This window comes from Manis javanica, chromosome 2, assembly GCF_040802235.1.
Source record: "Manis javanica isolate MJ-LG chromosome 2, MJ_LKY, whole genome shotgun sequence".
In the NCBI taxonomy this organism is placed as follows: Eukaryota; Metazoa; Chordata; class Mammalia; order Pholidota; family Manidae; genus Manis; species Manis javanica.
Genome location: NC_133157.1, coordinates 30,433,505 through 30,448,675, shown reverse-complemented (window position 1 = coordinate 30,448,675; position 15,171 = coordinate 30,433,505). Strand labels below are relative to the sequence as shown.

Genomic DNA, 15,171 nt, shown 5'->3' with positions numbered 1-15,171 from the left:
TAAAGTACTCCAAAAAGTAGAAGAGGAGGGGAAAATTCCAAATTCATTCTATGAGGCATCAATCTAATATCAAAACCAGACAGACACTACAAAAAAAAGAAAATTATAGATGAAAATCCCTGATGAACATAGATGCAAAAATCCTCAACAAAATATTGGCAAACTGAATTCAAAAATAAATCAAAAGGAGCAGTGGGGTTTATTCTGGGGATACAGTACAATATTTGTAAATCAATCAATGTGATAGACCACATTAACAAAAAGGATAAAAACTACATGATCACCTAAAAGATGCTGAAAAAGCATCTGACAAAATTCAACACCCATTCATGAAAAAACTCTCAAAAAAATGGGAATAGGGGGTACATACCTCAACATAATAAAAGCCATATATGAAAAACCACAGCTACCATCATACTCAATCATGAAAAGCTAAAAGCTTTTCCTCCAAGACCAGGAACAATACACTATGTCCACTTTCACCACTTTTACTCAATATAGTACTGGAGGTCCTAGCAATGGCAATCAGACAAGATAAAGAGATAAAAGGCATCCAAATTGGTAAGGAAGAAGTAAAACTGTCACTCTTTGCAGCTGACATGATACCTATAGAAAACCCTAAAGACTCCACCAAAAAAACTATTAAAACTAAGAACTCGATTCTGCAAAGTTACAGGATACAAAATTAACACTCAGAAATCTTTTGTGTTCCTATATACTAACAACAAACTAGCAGAAAGAGAAATCAGGAAAACAATTTCATTTACAAATGCATCAAAAAGAATAAAATACCTAGGAATAAACCTAGTCGAGGAGGTGAAAGACCTGTACTCTGAAAACTGTAAGACACTCATGAGAGTAATTCAGAAGTAAACAAATGGAAATCTATCCCATATTCATGGATAGGAAGAATTGATAGAGTCAAAATGGCCATCCAGCCCAAAGCAATTTACAGATTCAGTGCAATCCCAAAATACCAATGGCATTTTTCAATGAACTAAAGCAAATAATCCTGAAATTCATATGGAACCACAAAAGACCCAAAATAGCCAAAGCAATCCTGAGAAAGAACAACAAAGCTGGGGGGATTACACTCTGACTTCAAGGTATATCACAAAGCTACAGTAATCAAAACAATATGGTACTGGCACAAGGATACAAAGATCAATAGAACAGAACAGACAACCCAGATATAAACCCATGCATGTATGGTCAATTAATATACAATAAAGGAGCCATGACAATGAGGAAATGACAGCTTCTTCAATAACTGGTGTTGGGAAAACTGAACAGCTACATGCAAGAGAATGAAAGTGGATTACTGCCTAACTTTATACACAAAAGTAAACTTGAAATGGATTAAAGACCTAAATGTAAGACATGAAATCAAACTTAGAAAAAAAAGGCAAAAATCCCTTAAACATAGCATGAGCAATGTTTTCCAAACACATCTTAGGCAAGGGAAACAACATAAAAAATGAACAAATGGGACTACATCAAACTAAATAGCTTATGTATACAGCAAAGGACACCATCAGCAGAACAAAAAGGTAACCTACAATATGGGAAAATATATTTGCAAATGATTTATCTGATAAGGGGTGAATATCCAAAATATATAAAGAACTCATACAACACCAAAAAAACACAAATAATCTGACTGAAAAATGGGCAGAGGACCTGAACATTTTCCCAAAGAAATACAGATGGCCAACAGGCACAAGAAAAGATGCTACACATTGCTAATTATCAGGGAAATTCAAGTCAAAATCACAATGAAATATCCCCTCATACCAGTTAGAATGGCCAGTATCCCAAAGACAAGAAATAACAAGTGCTGGCAAGGATGTGGAGGAACGGGATCTTCCTACACTGTTAGTTAAGAATGTAAATTGGTGCAGCCACTATGGAAAATAATACGGAAGTTCCTCAAAAAACTAAAAATAGAAATACCAACCAACCCAGTAATTCCACTTCTAGGAATTTACCCAAAGAAAATAAAATCCCTGATTCAAAAGCCTACACATACACCCCTATGTCTATTGCCATATTATTTACAATAGCCAAGATATGGATGGATGCAAACAAAGTGTCCATCAACAGATGAATGGATAATGAAGAGGTGGTACATATACACAGTGGAAAATTATTCAGCCATAAAAATGAAAGAAATCTTGCCATTTTCAACATGGATGGACCTAGAGGGTATTATGCTAAGTGAAATTAGCCAGGCAGAAAAAGACAAATACCGTATGATTTCACTTATAAAAACAAAGCTAAATGAACAAAATAGCAGTAGACTCACAGGCAGTGAGAAATGACAGGTAATTACTGTAGGGGAGGGGTTGGGGTGAGTCAGTGGGAATGGTGAGGGAGATAAAAGGGTGGAAAAATTCTCAATCATAATATAAGTTGGTCACAGCGATGGCAGTACAGCATGGAGAATACAGGCAATGATTCTGTAACATCTATGTTGACAAGATAGTAATGGCACTAGATGGGGTAAGGGTTTAATAATATGGTAACTGTTGAACCACCGTGCTGTATACTTGAATCCAATATAAGATTGTGTATCAATTATACTTCAAAAAAAAAGGTCACTGTGAGTATGCAGAGGGAAGTTTTATTAGAGTATTGGAGATAAAAGTCAGCTTCTAAGAGATTAAGGTTTTTACTGATTAAAGTTTGAGGAATTCAAGGCAACCAGGCACAAAGTGATCTTTGAAAAAATTTGGGAATGAAAAGACATGAGATTATAGCTCAAAAGATAGAGGAAAAATGTCAGGAAAGAAAGACTCACATGTTGGGGAAAAGAATATAGTTCATGAAAAGGTTCAGGTTTAAAACATAAGAAAGGACAACCAATGGATCAAAACTGCAAAGGATTTTGAAGGGACAGTTCACAAGGACACTAGTAAAGAAGTTGGCCTTGGGAAACAATAGTTATTCTGAGATAACGAAGCTAGAAAAGGTGATGGAGAGCCTGAGATGAATAAAGACAATGAGTTCATGCTACTGAACAAGAGAGTGTGTTTTTTCAGTCTAGAAACAACAGGTTAGTAGTTTGCAAGACATAGAATATTGTTAGCAAATGAGCTGAATAAAAGCATGAGAGTTAGTTGTTAACTTGTCCATTCTTTTCCTCTTACCCATATTCTGAAATAGAATATAGCACAGAAAGGAAAATAAATAGACTTTTAAACTCTTAAAGAGGTTAGAGATAGGTATAAAGACTGGCTGGTGACTTTAAGAGGTGTCAGTTTTTGAAGAGGTCATCATCAGAGCAAACCCACACCCAAGACTTTATTTAACACAGCAGCCCCACTGGCCAAGTATCACTCTCTCCATTAACATACTTACCCAAACGCAGAAAGGAAGGCACAATCATCGTGCAAAATATTTGCTACTCTTTCAAAAACTCTATAGTTTTCTGAATCCTTTTGCTCAAAATAACCAATGATATTTCTTTTACTGCGCTGTAAAATAAAGTATGTAATTATTTTACAAACATATACAGTTCTATAAACATGTTCTTTCATTTATCCAGCTGCTGTTAAATTATCTCCAAATGAAGTATGATTATAAATGCATATTTGTCTTTTAACACCTGGCCCAAAACTACTCAAGGTTATACTGGGTTGAAAACAATCTTAACTACAATCTAATAAACTTCTTTCTAGTACTTTATTTTAAAACTTCAAGAAACAGATAATTATTTAACCAGCCACATGCTATGAATTCATGTACTACTGTAACACACTTTAGTCACCTTATTTAGGAAAGGACTGTCACTGACTAGCTATCTCCATCTAGGCTTCTCCAAAAGGCAAGACCCTGACCACTAACTTCCCCAGGCCATTTCCCAGGGTTGTGCTTGCAGGGAACAACACTGACTTAGGAGGGAATGTCTCCCACCCCGAGGGACAAAGAGCAGACTTTGTGCTGGCTCTGTAAGAGGAGTTCCCTGTGCCCAGAATTCTTCACATGTAACACAACTCATTGCATATGCAAGCATCCACCCTGGCCTGTGTCACTTCCAATGGACTCAGGGGACAAGGAAACAAATGCAAACATGCTCCCACTGTTTGCTGTCATGGGAGCAGTCAAGTCCTTTGTCTCTGGCTCAGGAGCCATGTGTCTCCTGACAGCATCCATGCAACAGTAAGTAGCTTAACATTTATAAGTAGGGTAAAATCCAATCTCAAAACTGACAGTGATAATCTAAAGCCCAAACTCAATTGTTTTTGGGTTTTATTTGGGTTTTTTTTTGAACATTACTTAGTGTATAAAGAAAAGGCTTTGCTAAGCTTATTATTAAGGGGGGATATTTTGGAAGACACTAACCTTAAACAAAGCTGATACAGAAGTAATTAGAGCAGATACCCTGAGGGTCTCCACTAAGGAAAACATGGAGAATTTGGTTGTGTATGACTGACGTTAACTTCTGTTTCTTTTTAATTCAGGCTATCCTTTGCCCTCAGTTAATTAAAACTAGTGCAACTTTACTGTATGCTGTATACTTCATCCAAACTTTCAGTTAAACAGTAGCATTTCCCTTCAGAATTAATTCAAGAAAAATTCTACTTGCTAAGTACGAATCTGTCAAATCTACTGCAATGGACTGTAAGAAAATGTCCAGCTTCTTTGATTGCATAAGGATTTGTTTACATTAATTAAACAGGCAAAGTTCATTTGATCCAGCAAGAGTTAACAACTTACATCCAGAGTGGTGATTTCTGTTAAGTCATGAAGTTCTTGAACAGGGTCACTTTTTTGTTGCCTGATGTAATCTGCAAGTGCTTTCACTGACCGCTGACCCCTGTACTCTCTCTTCATCATCATCCCATTACGAAACAATTTGAGGGTTGGGTATTTGCTTATCCTGTATCTCTGGGCTATATCAGCTAAAAGATTGAAAAGAAAAATTAACTTCATGTTTGTACTTGACCTGGGTGAACCCATTATCCCAACAGTCAAAAATCTTATGCTTAGTGAAAAAATTTTGGTTCATATAATTCTTTTGCAGTGTTAGGGAAAAAAAATTAATTGAAAGAGTTTATACTGGTTAAGAAGCTAGGCTCTGCATATACTGCTTGGTTTAAATCCTAAATTTGCTATTTACTGGCTGTGTGAACTTACAAACTGCATCAACTCTCTATGCCTTAGTTTCTCATCTGTTATGCAATCAGAATAATTTCTACTACATAGAGTTAAGTATTAAATGAGATAATACAAATTCATGACACAGTAAACTCTCAATAAACATTAGTAAATTATATATTCCAGAATAATCAAAATGCATAAAACTCCAATTTTGAAAATGGTCATTTTATACTGTGAGTATATCTTATGGCATTTAATAAAAGAAAATTAAAACCAGTCTCAATAACTAAAAGTTCTTGCTAGAATAGTCTATAATCCCAAATATGCAAATTTTATGTAAAGTGAAAGAATCAAAACCCAAACTCAACATTATACACTAAAAAGTCCCCTTTATTATGATCTATGGGTATATTCTCAGGCAGTGGATTTTTTAAAAAAGATGTATCTTTAAAATTAGTGTTTATAGACTCAAAATAAGAACCTATATCAAAATGCATCCTGATTTTATTTTCAGATATCACAATTACTAAGATATAGACTCAATTAGAATGAAAGAACCTTTAAATTTTTCTGCTATTATTTCCAAGAAGTGGACACAGGAGAAATCAATGTGTTTAACTTGAGTTCTAAAATGAGGGCAGAATTCTAAAATGGTGGCACAAAAACTATGAAAATTCTCTAACTCCACTTCCATTTCTCATAGTTACAATACAAAAACAAAACAAAACAGAGCTGCAATAAGGCTCTGTTGACCACCTTCATTTTCTAGGACATTCAATGGCAGAAATAACTACCAGACGGTATATACTTATGTGTGCTGACAGCTTCATCAGTGTATACAATGGTCAAAACATATTTATACATTTTAAATATGTATAGCTACTGTATGTCGATTATACCACAATAAAGCTGTTTTTAAAATCTAAATGAATATTGACTACACAAAGCAACAATACTAATTATGCATGTGGTGTTTGACACATTAAAATACATGACAACAAGAGCATATAAACTGGGAGAGGGGAGGTAAGCAGGAGGCTAATTATTCTAAGTATGCTAAGGTCTCTGCACTGTCCAGGAAGAGTTATTACTAAAAGTACTTATAATAATGTGATGTCAAGGTTGTGTTTTCTTCTATGTAGGATTAAGCAGGCAGAGAATGCTAGAATGGTGTATTAGAGATTAATGATGGAATATGAGTTCTAAGAAGGAGATATGTAGAAAGGCTATTAAATTAAGATCACGTAACACTTTGGTAAACTCCCTGGAGGACTTATAAAGGGGGACATCATGCTTAACTACTAAAATTCTTTAAATGGAAGACAAATGTAAGCAAAAACAAGGGAACCACTGATCATAAGAGATCAAAAATGTTTTATTCACCAAATCACAGAAATTTGACATGTTATTAAGGTATCTTAGTATACAAATATTTAATACAGACACTAATGTGTTTGGTTTAGGAGTTGGTTCTTCTTGAAGCAGGAGACTAGGGGATCGATCGCCTACACGCCCTTTCCAGTGTGATGGATCATGGTGAGGAACCTTGTCTCTGTGGTGGTATAAGAATGGTGGGCTCTACTACCTGCAGAAAGAGTCAATGAGATTAAGTTGGTGCTACAGACAGAGGGGAAAGTGGTTCCATAAGCAAGGAGAAGCCTCCTAAAGGAAACAGAGGCACTCGTAATAAGGCAAAGGCCATAAAGGGTTAGATTTACTCTACTTATAAGAAAATTAGCCCAGAGAAATAATAAAAGGAACTTTACCTTCCTAATTAAAAAATACATTTGGCCTCCAGCACACTACACAGTGAAATCTAGCACATTACAAAATGAATTTTTGCAGTGATGTATAAAAGAAAAAGTTTTTAATAAAAATGCTATTAAGATTATGTTAAATAATTCTACTGCCAATGCTACTGTGCTATAGTCTAGAATAGGGGAAATGTCTTTTTAAAAGTTACTATTTCCCCCAAATACCCATCAGGAGGAGACTGGTTTAAGTAAGGTAGGGTATACCCACATAATCAAGTACTAGGCTGTTACATAAAGAACTGAAAAAGATCTCTTTATGCTGCAAAGAAGCAATCTCCAAGAAACACTGTTAAGTGAGTGACAAAAAGCCAGCAGAAGAGTGTGTATAGGTATGATATTTTGTGTAAGGAATATGAAGAAAAACTGGGAAGAAGTATGAACATATGTGTATGAACACACATATATATTGTGTGTATAAGCAAGTATATGATATAAACAAGCGCACATGGTATGTGTGTGAATAGTTCTGCCTCCTCCCCACTTGCAAAAAAACAATGCCAATGGGAGAAAATACAAGGACACATCAGGGAAAGAATTTATTTTCCCTGACTAGACCTTGGTTTTACAGTTTTGTCTTTGAATCGTGAAAATATTTAGTAGTAAAAAAAAAATTGATTTAAAAAAATGTTAATACTGGCATTTGTTATTTTGAAATAAGCAAACCCATATTATAGAAAAAGCACATGAGATATCCTAATACCTTTAAGAATCAAGATTTCCAGCATAAAAGAAAAAAGACATAAATAGAAGCCAGGCAGAAAAAGACAAATACCATATGATTTTACTTATTTGCGGAACATAAAAACAAAGCAGAACAGAAGGAACAAAACAGCACTGGCCTCATAGACACTGAGAAGTGACTAGTGGTTACCAAGGGGCAGGGGGACTGCTGAACCACTGTGATGTACATTTGATTTAAAAAAAAATACATTGAAAAAAAGATACAAATAGAAAATTGAATAAAGTAAAAACCCTGTAATATTTCATTTGAATTGGGTCTTCCAGAAAAAACTTGTGTCTTTCTTTCAAAAACATGTATTTCTAAGCTCTTTCCATTGAGACCTTCATTGGCCAACCCCACCAAACAGTTAAAGAAGTAATTTCATTTCCACACAAACTTTCCCTGAAAACTGAAAAGAAGGGATTACTTTCCAATTCATTCTATAAGGCCAGCATTAACCTTCTACAAAACTTCACAAAGATACTGTAAGAAAAGAAAATTACAGAACAATATACCCAATAAACAAAATTAGAAGACGGACTTACTTGTGGACTTCAACACTTACTGTAAAACCCCAGGAATCTAGACAGTGTGATACTGGCATAAAGATACACAAATAGATCAATGTAACAGAATAGAGTCCAGACCCCACAGAGACATGTAGAAGTAATTTTTGACAAAGGTGCAAAAATAAAATTTGACTATATACTCCTCGCAAAATATACACCTAAACATAAGGATAGAGACAGCTTGAAAGTAAAACACTGGGCAAAAAATTATACCTGCAAAAACTAATCAGAAGAAATCTTGTGTAACTGTATTAACAGTAAGTAAATAGACATTAAGGCAAAAAGCTTAACTGGAGAAAAAGAGGGACACTTCATAAGAACAAAAAGTTCAATTCCTCAGGCAGATATAACAATTCAGAATATCAACAGCCTAAAAATATATAAAGTAGAAAACAACAGAGCCATAAGGACAATCTACAATCACGGTGGAAGATTATTAACACAGCTCCTTTAGTAACTGATACAACAGATACAATCAATAAATTAGAATTGGATCAACACAGCTAAGCAACTTGACTGAACTGACACATAGAGGATACACTACCCCACAGGTGCAGAATACACATTCTTTGTAGGTATATAAACCATATAAAAAACAAACATATGATGAGTCACAAAAAGACTCAGCAGTTTTCAAATGATTCAACTCATAATGAGAATAAGGAACTTAGATACCCATGGGGCAAAGATGAAATCCCAAAGGGAAACTGGAAAATATTTTAACTGAATGATAATGAAATTACAGATCATAACTTATAGCATGCAGCCAAAGCAATAGCCAGAATGAAATTTACAACAATAAAATGGATATGTTAGGGAGAAAAGGCTGGAAAACAAAGAGCTAAGCATTCATCTTAAGAAAATATAAAAACAAAAAATGAAGAAAAAGTGAATGAGAAAGATAAAAGCTGAAATTAAATGGAAAACAAATATACAGTAAAAAAGATCAAGAGTCAAAATCTAGTTCTTTGCAAAGGCTAACAAAATTAATAAACCCCTGGAGTGACAAATCAAGAAAAAAAAAGAGAGAGAAAGAAAACACAATTTCAGGAATGTAGCAGGAGACTTTAACTTGGATATTAAAAGAATAATATCAATAACCTAATGGAAGTGTAAATTTAGATAAGACAGAAAAATGCCCAACAAAGCACAACTTACCAAACTGACACTAGAATAAATAGAAAATGTAAGTGGTCCTAAAACTATTAAGGTAAGTGATCCATAATCCAAAGCCTGGGTTCCCACAAAGCCAACTCCATCCCAAACAAGCTTCACTAGCAAGTTCTACCACATATTGAAGGAGAAAAAATGCAGTTTACACAACCAATCCACAGAATCCAGAAAAAGGGAATGTCTCAACTAATTTTACGAAGTCAGCATAATCTTTTTGTCAAATCTGACAAGGAAATGGTAAGAGAGAAAAGGTATGTGGTAGCCTCACTCAAGAACATAGATCCAAAACTTGAAAAGAAAATAAACTGAATTTAGTACTATATACAAAAGATAATACATCACAATCAAGCTGGATTTAGTCTAGCACTTCAGCTTAATGTTTGAAAATCAATGTAATTCATGACATTAACAGAATGAAAGAGAAAAATTCTGCTACAGTAGTCCATGGGGGATATGTTCCAAGACCCCCAGTGGGTGCCTGAAAACATATAGTACCAAATCCTATACAACTGACCCTTGAACAACATGAGTTTGAACTGCATGGGCCCACTTATATGCAGATTTTTTTCAAAAAATATATTGGAAAATATTGTGGAGATCTGCAAGAGTTTGAAAAAACATTTTCTTCTCTTTAGCTTACTTTATTGCAAGATAAAGTAATATATATATAACTTACAGAATATGTATTAACTGTTTATGTTATCAGAAAGCTTTTAGTGAACAGATTTTTATTAGTTAAGCTTTTGGGGAGTCAGAAGTTTTATTGGATTTTCAACTGAGCTAGGTTTGGCACCCCTAACCCCTGCACTGTTCAAGGATCAATTGTATTGTTTTTTTCCAATATATATATATACCTATGATAACGCTTATTTATAAATTAGGCACAATACGAGATTAACAATAACTAATAATAGAACAATTAAAACAATATACTGTAATAAAAGTTATATGAATGTGGTCTTTCTCTCAAAATATCTTATTGTACTAAATTCACCCATCTTGTGACGATGTGAAATGATAAAATGCCTGTGTGATGAGATGAAGCGAGGTGAATGATGTAGGTAGGCATTGTGACACAGTGTTAGGCTATTATGGACTTTCTATTTGTCAGAAGGAAGATCATCTAATTCTAGACTGCAATTGACTGCGGAGAACTGAAACTGCGGAAAGTGAAACCATATAAGTGGGGACTACTGTATCTCTCAAAAGAAGAACACTTGATAAAATTTAACACCCACTCACTCTTAAAAATGATTGGCAAACTAACAGAAGGAGACTTCCTTAATCTGATAAAGAATATAAAATAAACAAATGCCAAACATTTTGACAGTACAACACTAAAAGCTGTCCTGCTGAGATCAAGAAAAAAAAGATGCCTATTATCACTTCTATGTAACACTGTACTGGAGTTCTTAGTATAATAAGAAAAAAAAAACTGAGTATATATAAACTGGAAAAGAAGAAATAAAAATATCATTATTTGCCAGACGATCTCGCTGGGGTCATAGAAAACTCAAAAGAGAATCTACAAAAGGACTTCCACTTCCAAGCAGGCAGGATGCAGGAGCTAGCAGAAATCTATTGCTCTTGCTGTGACAATTAGGAAAAATCAAAATTTTTTAAATCACATTTTTAAAGATAATGTAGCAGGAGCATTTGTGGAGACCATGAAACCAGTGAAAAACTAAATGAATTAAAATTTCAGAAAGGAAAGGCCGGCCGATTCCTAACTGAGCAAAGATCACTCACTGGCCATTTTCTTTTCTGTAGGCTTTTCCTCTTAGAAATCACATCCATAATTTTGTACAGATTTACGGCTGAGGATTACACACACAGGGCAGAGAGAAAGAGAACTCAGTGAAGCATTTCACAGTCACCTAAGCTGAAATGGTGGGTTGAAAGGACCTTGAAACACACAAGTTTTCCCTACAGGACATTTGCTGAGTGTAAGGGTGGCACAGGAAGCTGGGGGCTGAGCCAGAAAGACAAGAATAAAATCTTCTACGGCTTTGTGGTGCTTAGGAGACAGTATCTATTTGTGGAAAGGACCTGCATCAACGTCAAACACACAACCAAGACATTCGCAAAATTTTTAAGCTGCATAGCGAAGAAGCATCTAGATGTTGAGGAACACCATAAATTTTTAAGGCAAACTGGAAAAAAAAATTCGTGACATATATTAGAGACAAATCATTGATATTCAGAATATTAAAAGGAACAGTTACAAAAGGACCACCAATAAAGATTAAGTGGGCTAAAGATACCAATTTATGAAAAAAACACAGATGGCTAATAAACATGTAAAAACATGCTCAGTTGTAATCAAGTTACAAATTAAAACTACCAGATAATATTGTGCCTATCCTATCAGCAAAATATTAATAAGAAGTTGTAATTCAGTAATACCAAGCCCTATGAAAGGAACATATTCCTACTAGGTCTGATTTAGGGGCATAGTCAATGTTAGTAGGGCCAAACTACTAGCTGGTGCCTAAATTACCAGCAAGAAGCCAAGGAATTTTTTTTTAATCCCCAAAGGATTTGGCTGAAAGGTTGTAAAATGGACCCAGAAGGAAAGAACTAGTCTAAAAGTAAACACTCATTTTTCTATTTGTGGCCTAAGGATCTGTGTGAAAATGGACAGCAAGAAGCACTGCTAGAGACAATATAATGCTAGCAACTTTTTTAACTTGGTGAACTAGTAGGCATAACGGGAAAACAGTGTGCTAATAGCAAATATACACAAACTAGGAGTAAAATAAGGAGAGATGGACTCCAGCGAGTGTAAATGCTAAGTTAATGTACTGAACTTTATCCTACATGTGATAAGCAGCCACTGAGCAGGAGAGCTGGGCTTTCAAAATATTCACCTGGCAGTGGTACAGAACAAGGAAGACCAGTAAGAAGCTATTGTGATTGTCCTGGCAAAAAAACCAAGTCTGTTTACAAACTTAAACATTACAACCTTTAAGTTGCCTTAAAATTCTACTTAAGGATAGAAAAAGATTTAGTAATACTTGAAGACTATTAGGGGGTATTGCTAGCTTAATTCTCAGACATCATGGCAGGAGGTGTGCTACACAATGAGGTGGCTTTTAATTATTAAGCAGCAAAAATCTTAAATTACACTAATCAATAATCTCAAACATAAAGATGACTTTTTACAAGTGGTCAAAAGTGATTTTAAGATCATTATGTGACATTTTGACAATATAACAAATAATTACTTAAAGGGTATAATAAATGGGTGGAGTTTATTTTTTAGTTAACTGGATGGATCAAATGTTAAAATGGATGTCAAAGGAATTATAAATTTCAGGTTAACAGCTCACTGATTGGAAAATTAGCATGTACTTTTGCTTCAGTGGTCATTTGCTTGTCCTTGATGTGTTCTGCTGCCTGCCTGCCTGCCTCACTAATGCCCAGCAGGATTCCAAATGGGTAAAGTGCCTCATGCTCCTGTCTCAGCGATGTCCCTCCCTGCTATGATCACCTACGGCAGACAGTATAAAGAGGCAGATGATTTCAACAGGAAGGTCTCAGTGTTACAGTTCCAGGGTAAGGACCACCGCTACTATGTACTTTTTCCATTACTCGACTTATGCCCTTCCCTCAGTGAGGAAAACCAAACTAAACCCAATAACTCTTAAGGGAAATAGAAAACCTTAAACAGAAAAATTACAAACTCAGCCAAGAAACTTAGGATTCAGCCTAAACCTGCTCACCCAATTCTACTTTATGCACAGGAACTGTTCAATGTATATATCTTCTACTATTTAAGATATATAACTTCCACTATTTAAATTGAAATATATTTGACATATAACATTGTATAAGTTTAAGGTGTACCATATGTTGATTTGCAACATTTATATATTGCAATGTTGTAATGTGACTGTCACTGTAGCACTAGCTAGCACCTGTTACTTCACATACCTGTAATTTACTTGTGGTGGGAGTAGTGTAATTATTTTCTAATTCTTTTTTTGTTAATTTTTTATTAAGGTATGATTGATATACACTCTTATGAAGGTTTCACATGAAAAAACAATGTGGTTACTACATTTACCCATATTATCAAGTCCCCACCCATACCCCAATGCAGTCACCGTCCATCAGTGCAGCAAGTTGCCAGAGATCCACTATGTCCCTTATCTGTGATACACTGTTCTCCCCGTGATCCTCCACACCATGTGTACTAAACATAATACCCCTCAGTCCCCTTCTCCCTCCCTCCCCACCCACCCTCCCAAGCTCCTCCCCTTTGGTAACCACTAGTTCATTCTTGGAGTCTCTGAGTCTGCTGCCATTTTGCTCCTTCAGTTTTGCTTCATTGTTATACTCCACAAATGAGGGAAATCATTTGGCATTTGTCTTTCTCCACCTGGCTTATTTCACTGAGCATAATGTCCTCCAGCTCCATTCATGTTGTTGCAAATGGTAGGATTTGTTTCTTTCTTATGGCTGAATAGTATTCCGTTGTATATATGTACCACCTCTTCTTTATCCATTCATCTACAGATGGACACTTAAGTTGCTTCCATATCTTGGCTATTGTAAATAGTGCCGCAATAAGCATTGAGGTGCATATGTCTTTTTGAATCTGAGAAGTTGTATTCTTTGGGTATATTCCAAGGAGTGGGATTCCCGGGTCAAATGGTATTTCTATTTTTAGTTTTTTGAGGAACCTCCATATTGCTTTCCACAATGGTTGAACTAGCTTACATTCCCACCAGCAGTGTAGAGGGTTCCCCTTTCTCCGCATCCTCGCCAGCATTTGTTGTTCTTAGTCTTTTCAATGCTGGCCATCCTTACTGGTGTGAGGTGATATCTCATTGTGGTTTTAATTTGCATTTCCTTGATGATTAGTGATGCAGAGCATCTTTTCATGTGTCTGTTGGCCATCTGAATTTCTTCTTTGGAGAACCGTCTCTTCATATCCTCTGCCCATTTGTTAATCAGGTTATTTGCTTTTTGGGTGTTGAGATCTGTTAAGTTCTTTATATATTTTGGATGTTAACCCCTTGTCGGATATTTACAAATATATTCTCCCATACTGTAGGATGCCTTTTTGTTCTGTTGATGATGCCCTTTGCTGTACAAAGACTTTTTAGTTTGATGTAGTCCCGTGAGTTCATTTTTGCTTTTATTTCCCTTTCTCAGGGAGATGGGTTCAGGAAGAAGTTGCTCATGCTTGTATTCTGGAGATGTTTGCCTATGTTGTCTTCTAAGATTTTTATGGTTTCATGACTTACATTCAAGTCTTTAATCCATTTCGAGTTTACTTTTGTGTGTGGGGTTAAACAATAATCCAGTTTCATTCTCTTGCATGTAGCTGTCCAGTTTTGCCAATACAGCTGTTGAAGAGGCTGTCATTTCGCCATTGTATGTCCATGGCTCCTTTATCATATATTAATTGACCATATATGGTTGGGTTTATATCAGGGCTCTCTAGTCTGTTCCATTGGTCTATGGGTCTGTTCTTGTGCCAGTACCAAATTGTCTTGATTACTATGGCTTTGTAGTAGAGCTTGAAGTTGGGGAGCGTAATTCCCCCTGCTTTATTCTTCCTTCTCAGGATTGCTTTGGCTATTCAAGTATTTTCTAATTCTTAAAGCCTCATTTATGCATAGCACTTATGAAAGCTTCTTTATTTACATCATGGAATGTTCAAGTTGCATTGGAATGCAGATAGGTGAGAATAACTGGTATTGGAGAGTAAGCGCTGCCTAAATGGAGGACAATCACAAAGTACTTTCCTAAAAATGCTAGAGGGAGCCTGAATGTTCTG

General features: G+C 35.4%; 2 protein-coding genes across 3 annotated transcripts in view; one reads left to right on the top strand and one right to left on the bottom strand.

Annotated features, from left to right (window-relative positions):
- Positions 1 to 15,171, bottom strand: part of ERP44 (endoplasmic reticulum protein 44) — a 109,923-nt gene that overhangs the window by 21,327 nt on the left and 73,425 nt on the right. For both annotated transcript variants that reach the window (XM_037003933.2, XM_037003938.2), the window contains 2 exons: positions 4,720 to 4,904; positions 3,361 to 3,476 (listed from right to left, as the gene is read on the bottom strand). In XM_037003933.2, the coding sequence (XP_036859828.2) occupies positions 3,361 to 3,476; positions 4,720 to 4,904 (301 nt within the window). The remainder of the gene's footprint in view (positions 1 to 3,360; positions 3,477 to 4,719; positions 4,905 to 15,171) is intronic.
- The window catches only part of STX17 (syntaxin 17), a 135,596-nt gene that overhangs the window by 116,093 nt on the left and 4,332 nt on the right, over positions 1 to 15,171 (top strand). The gene's annotated exons all lie outside the window — the stretch shown is intronic.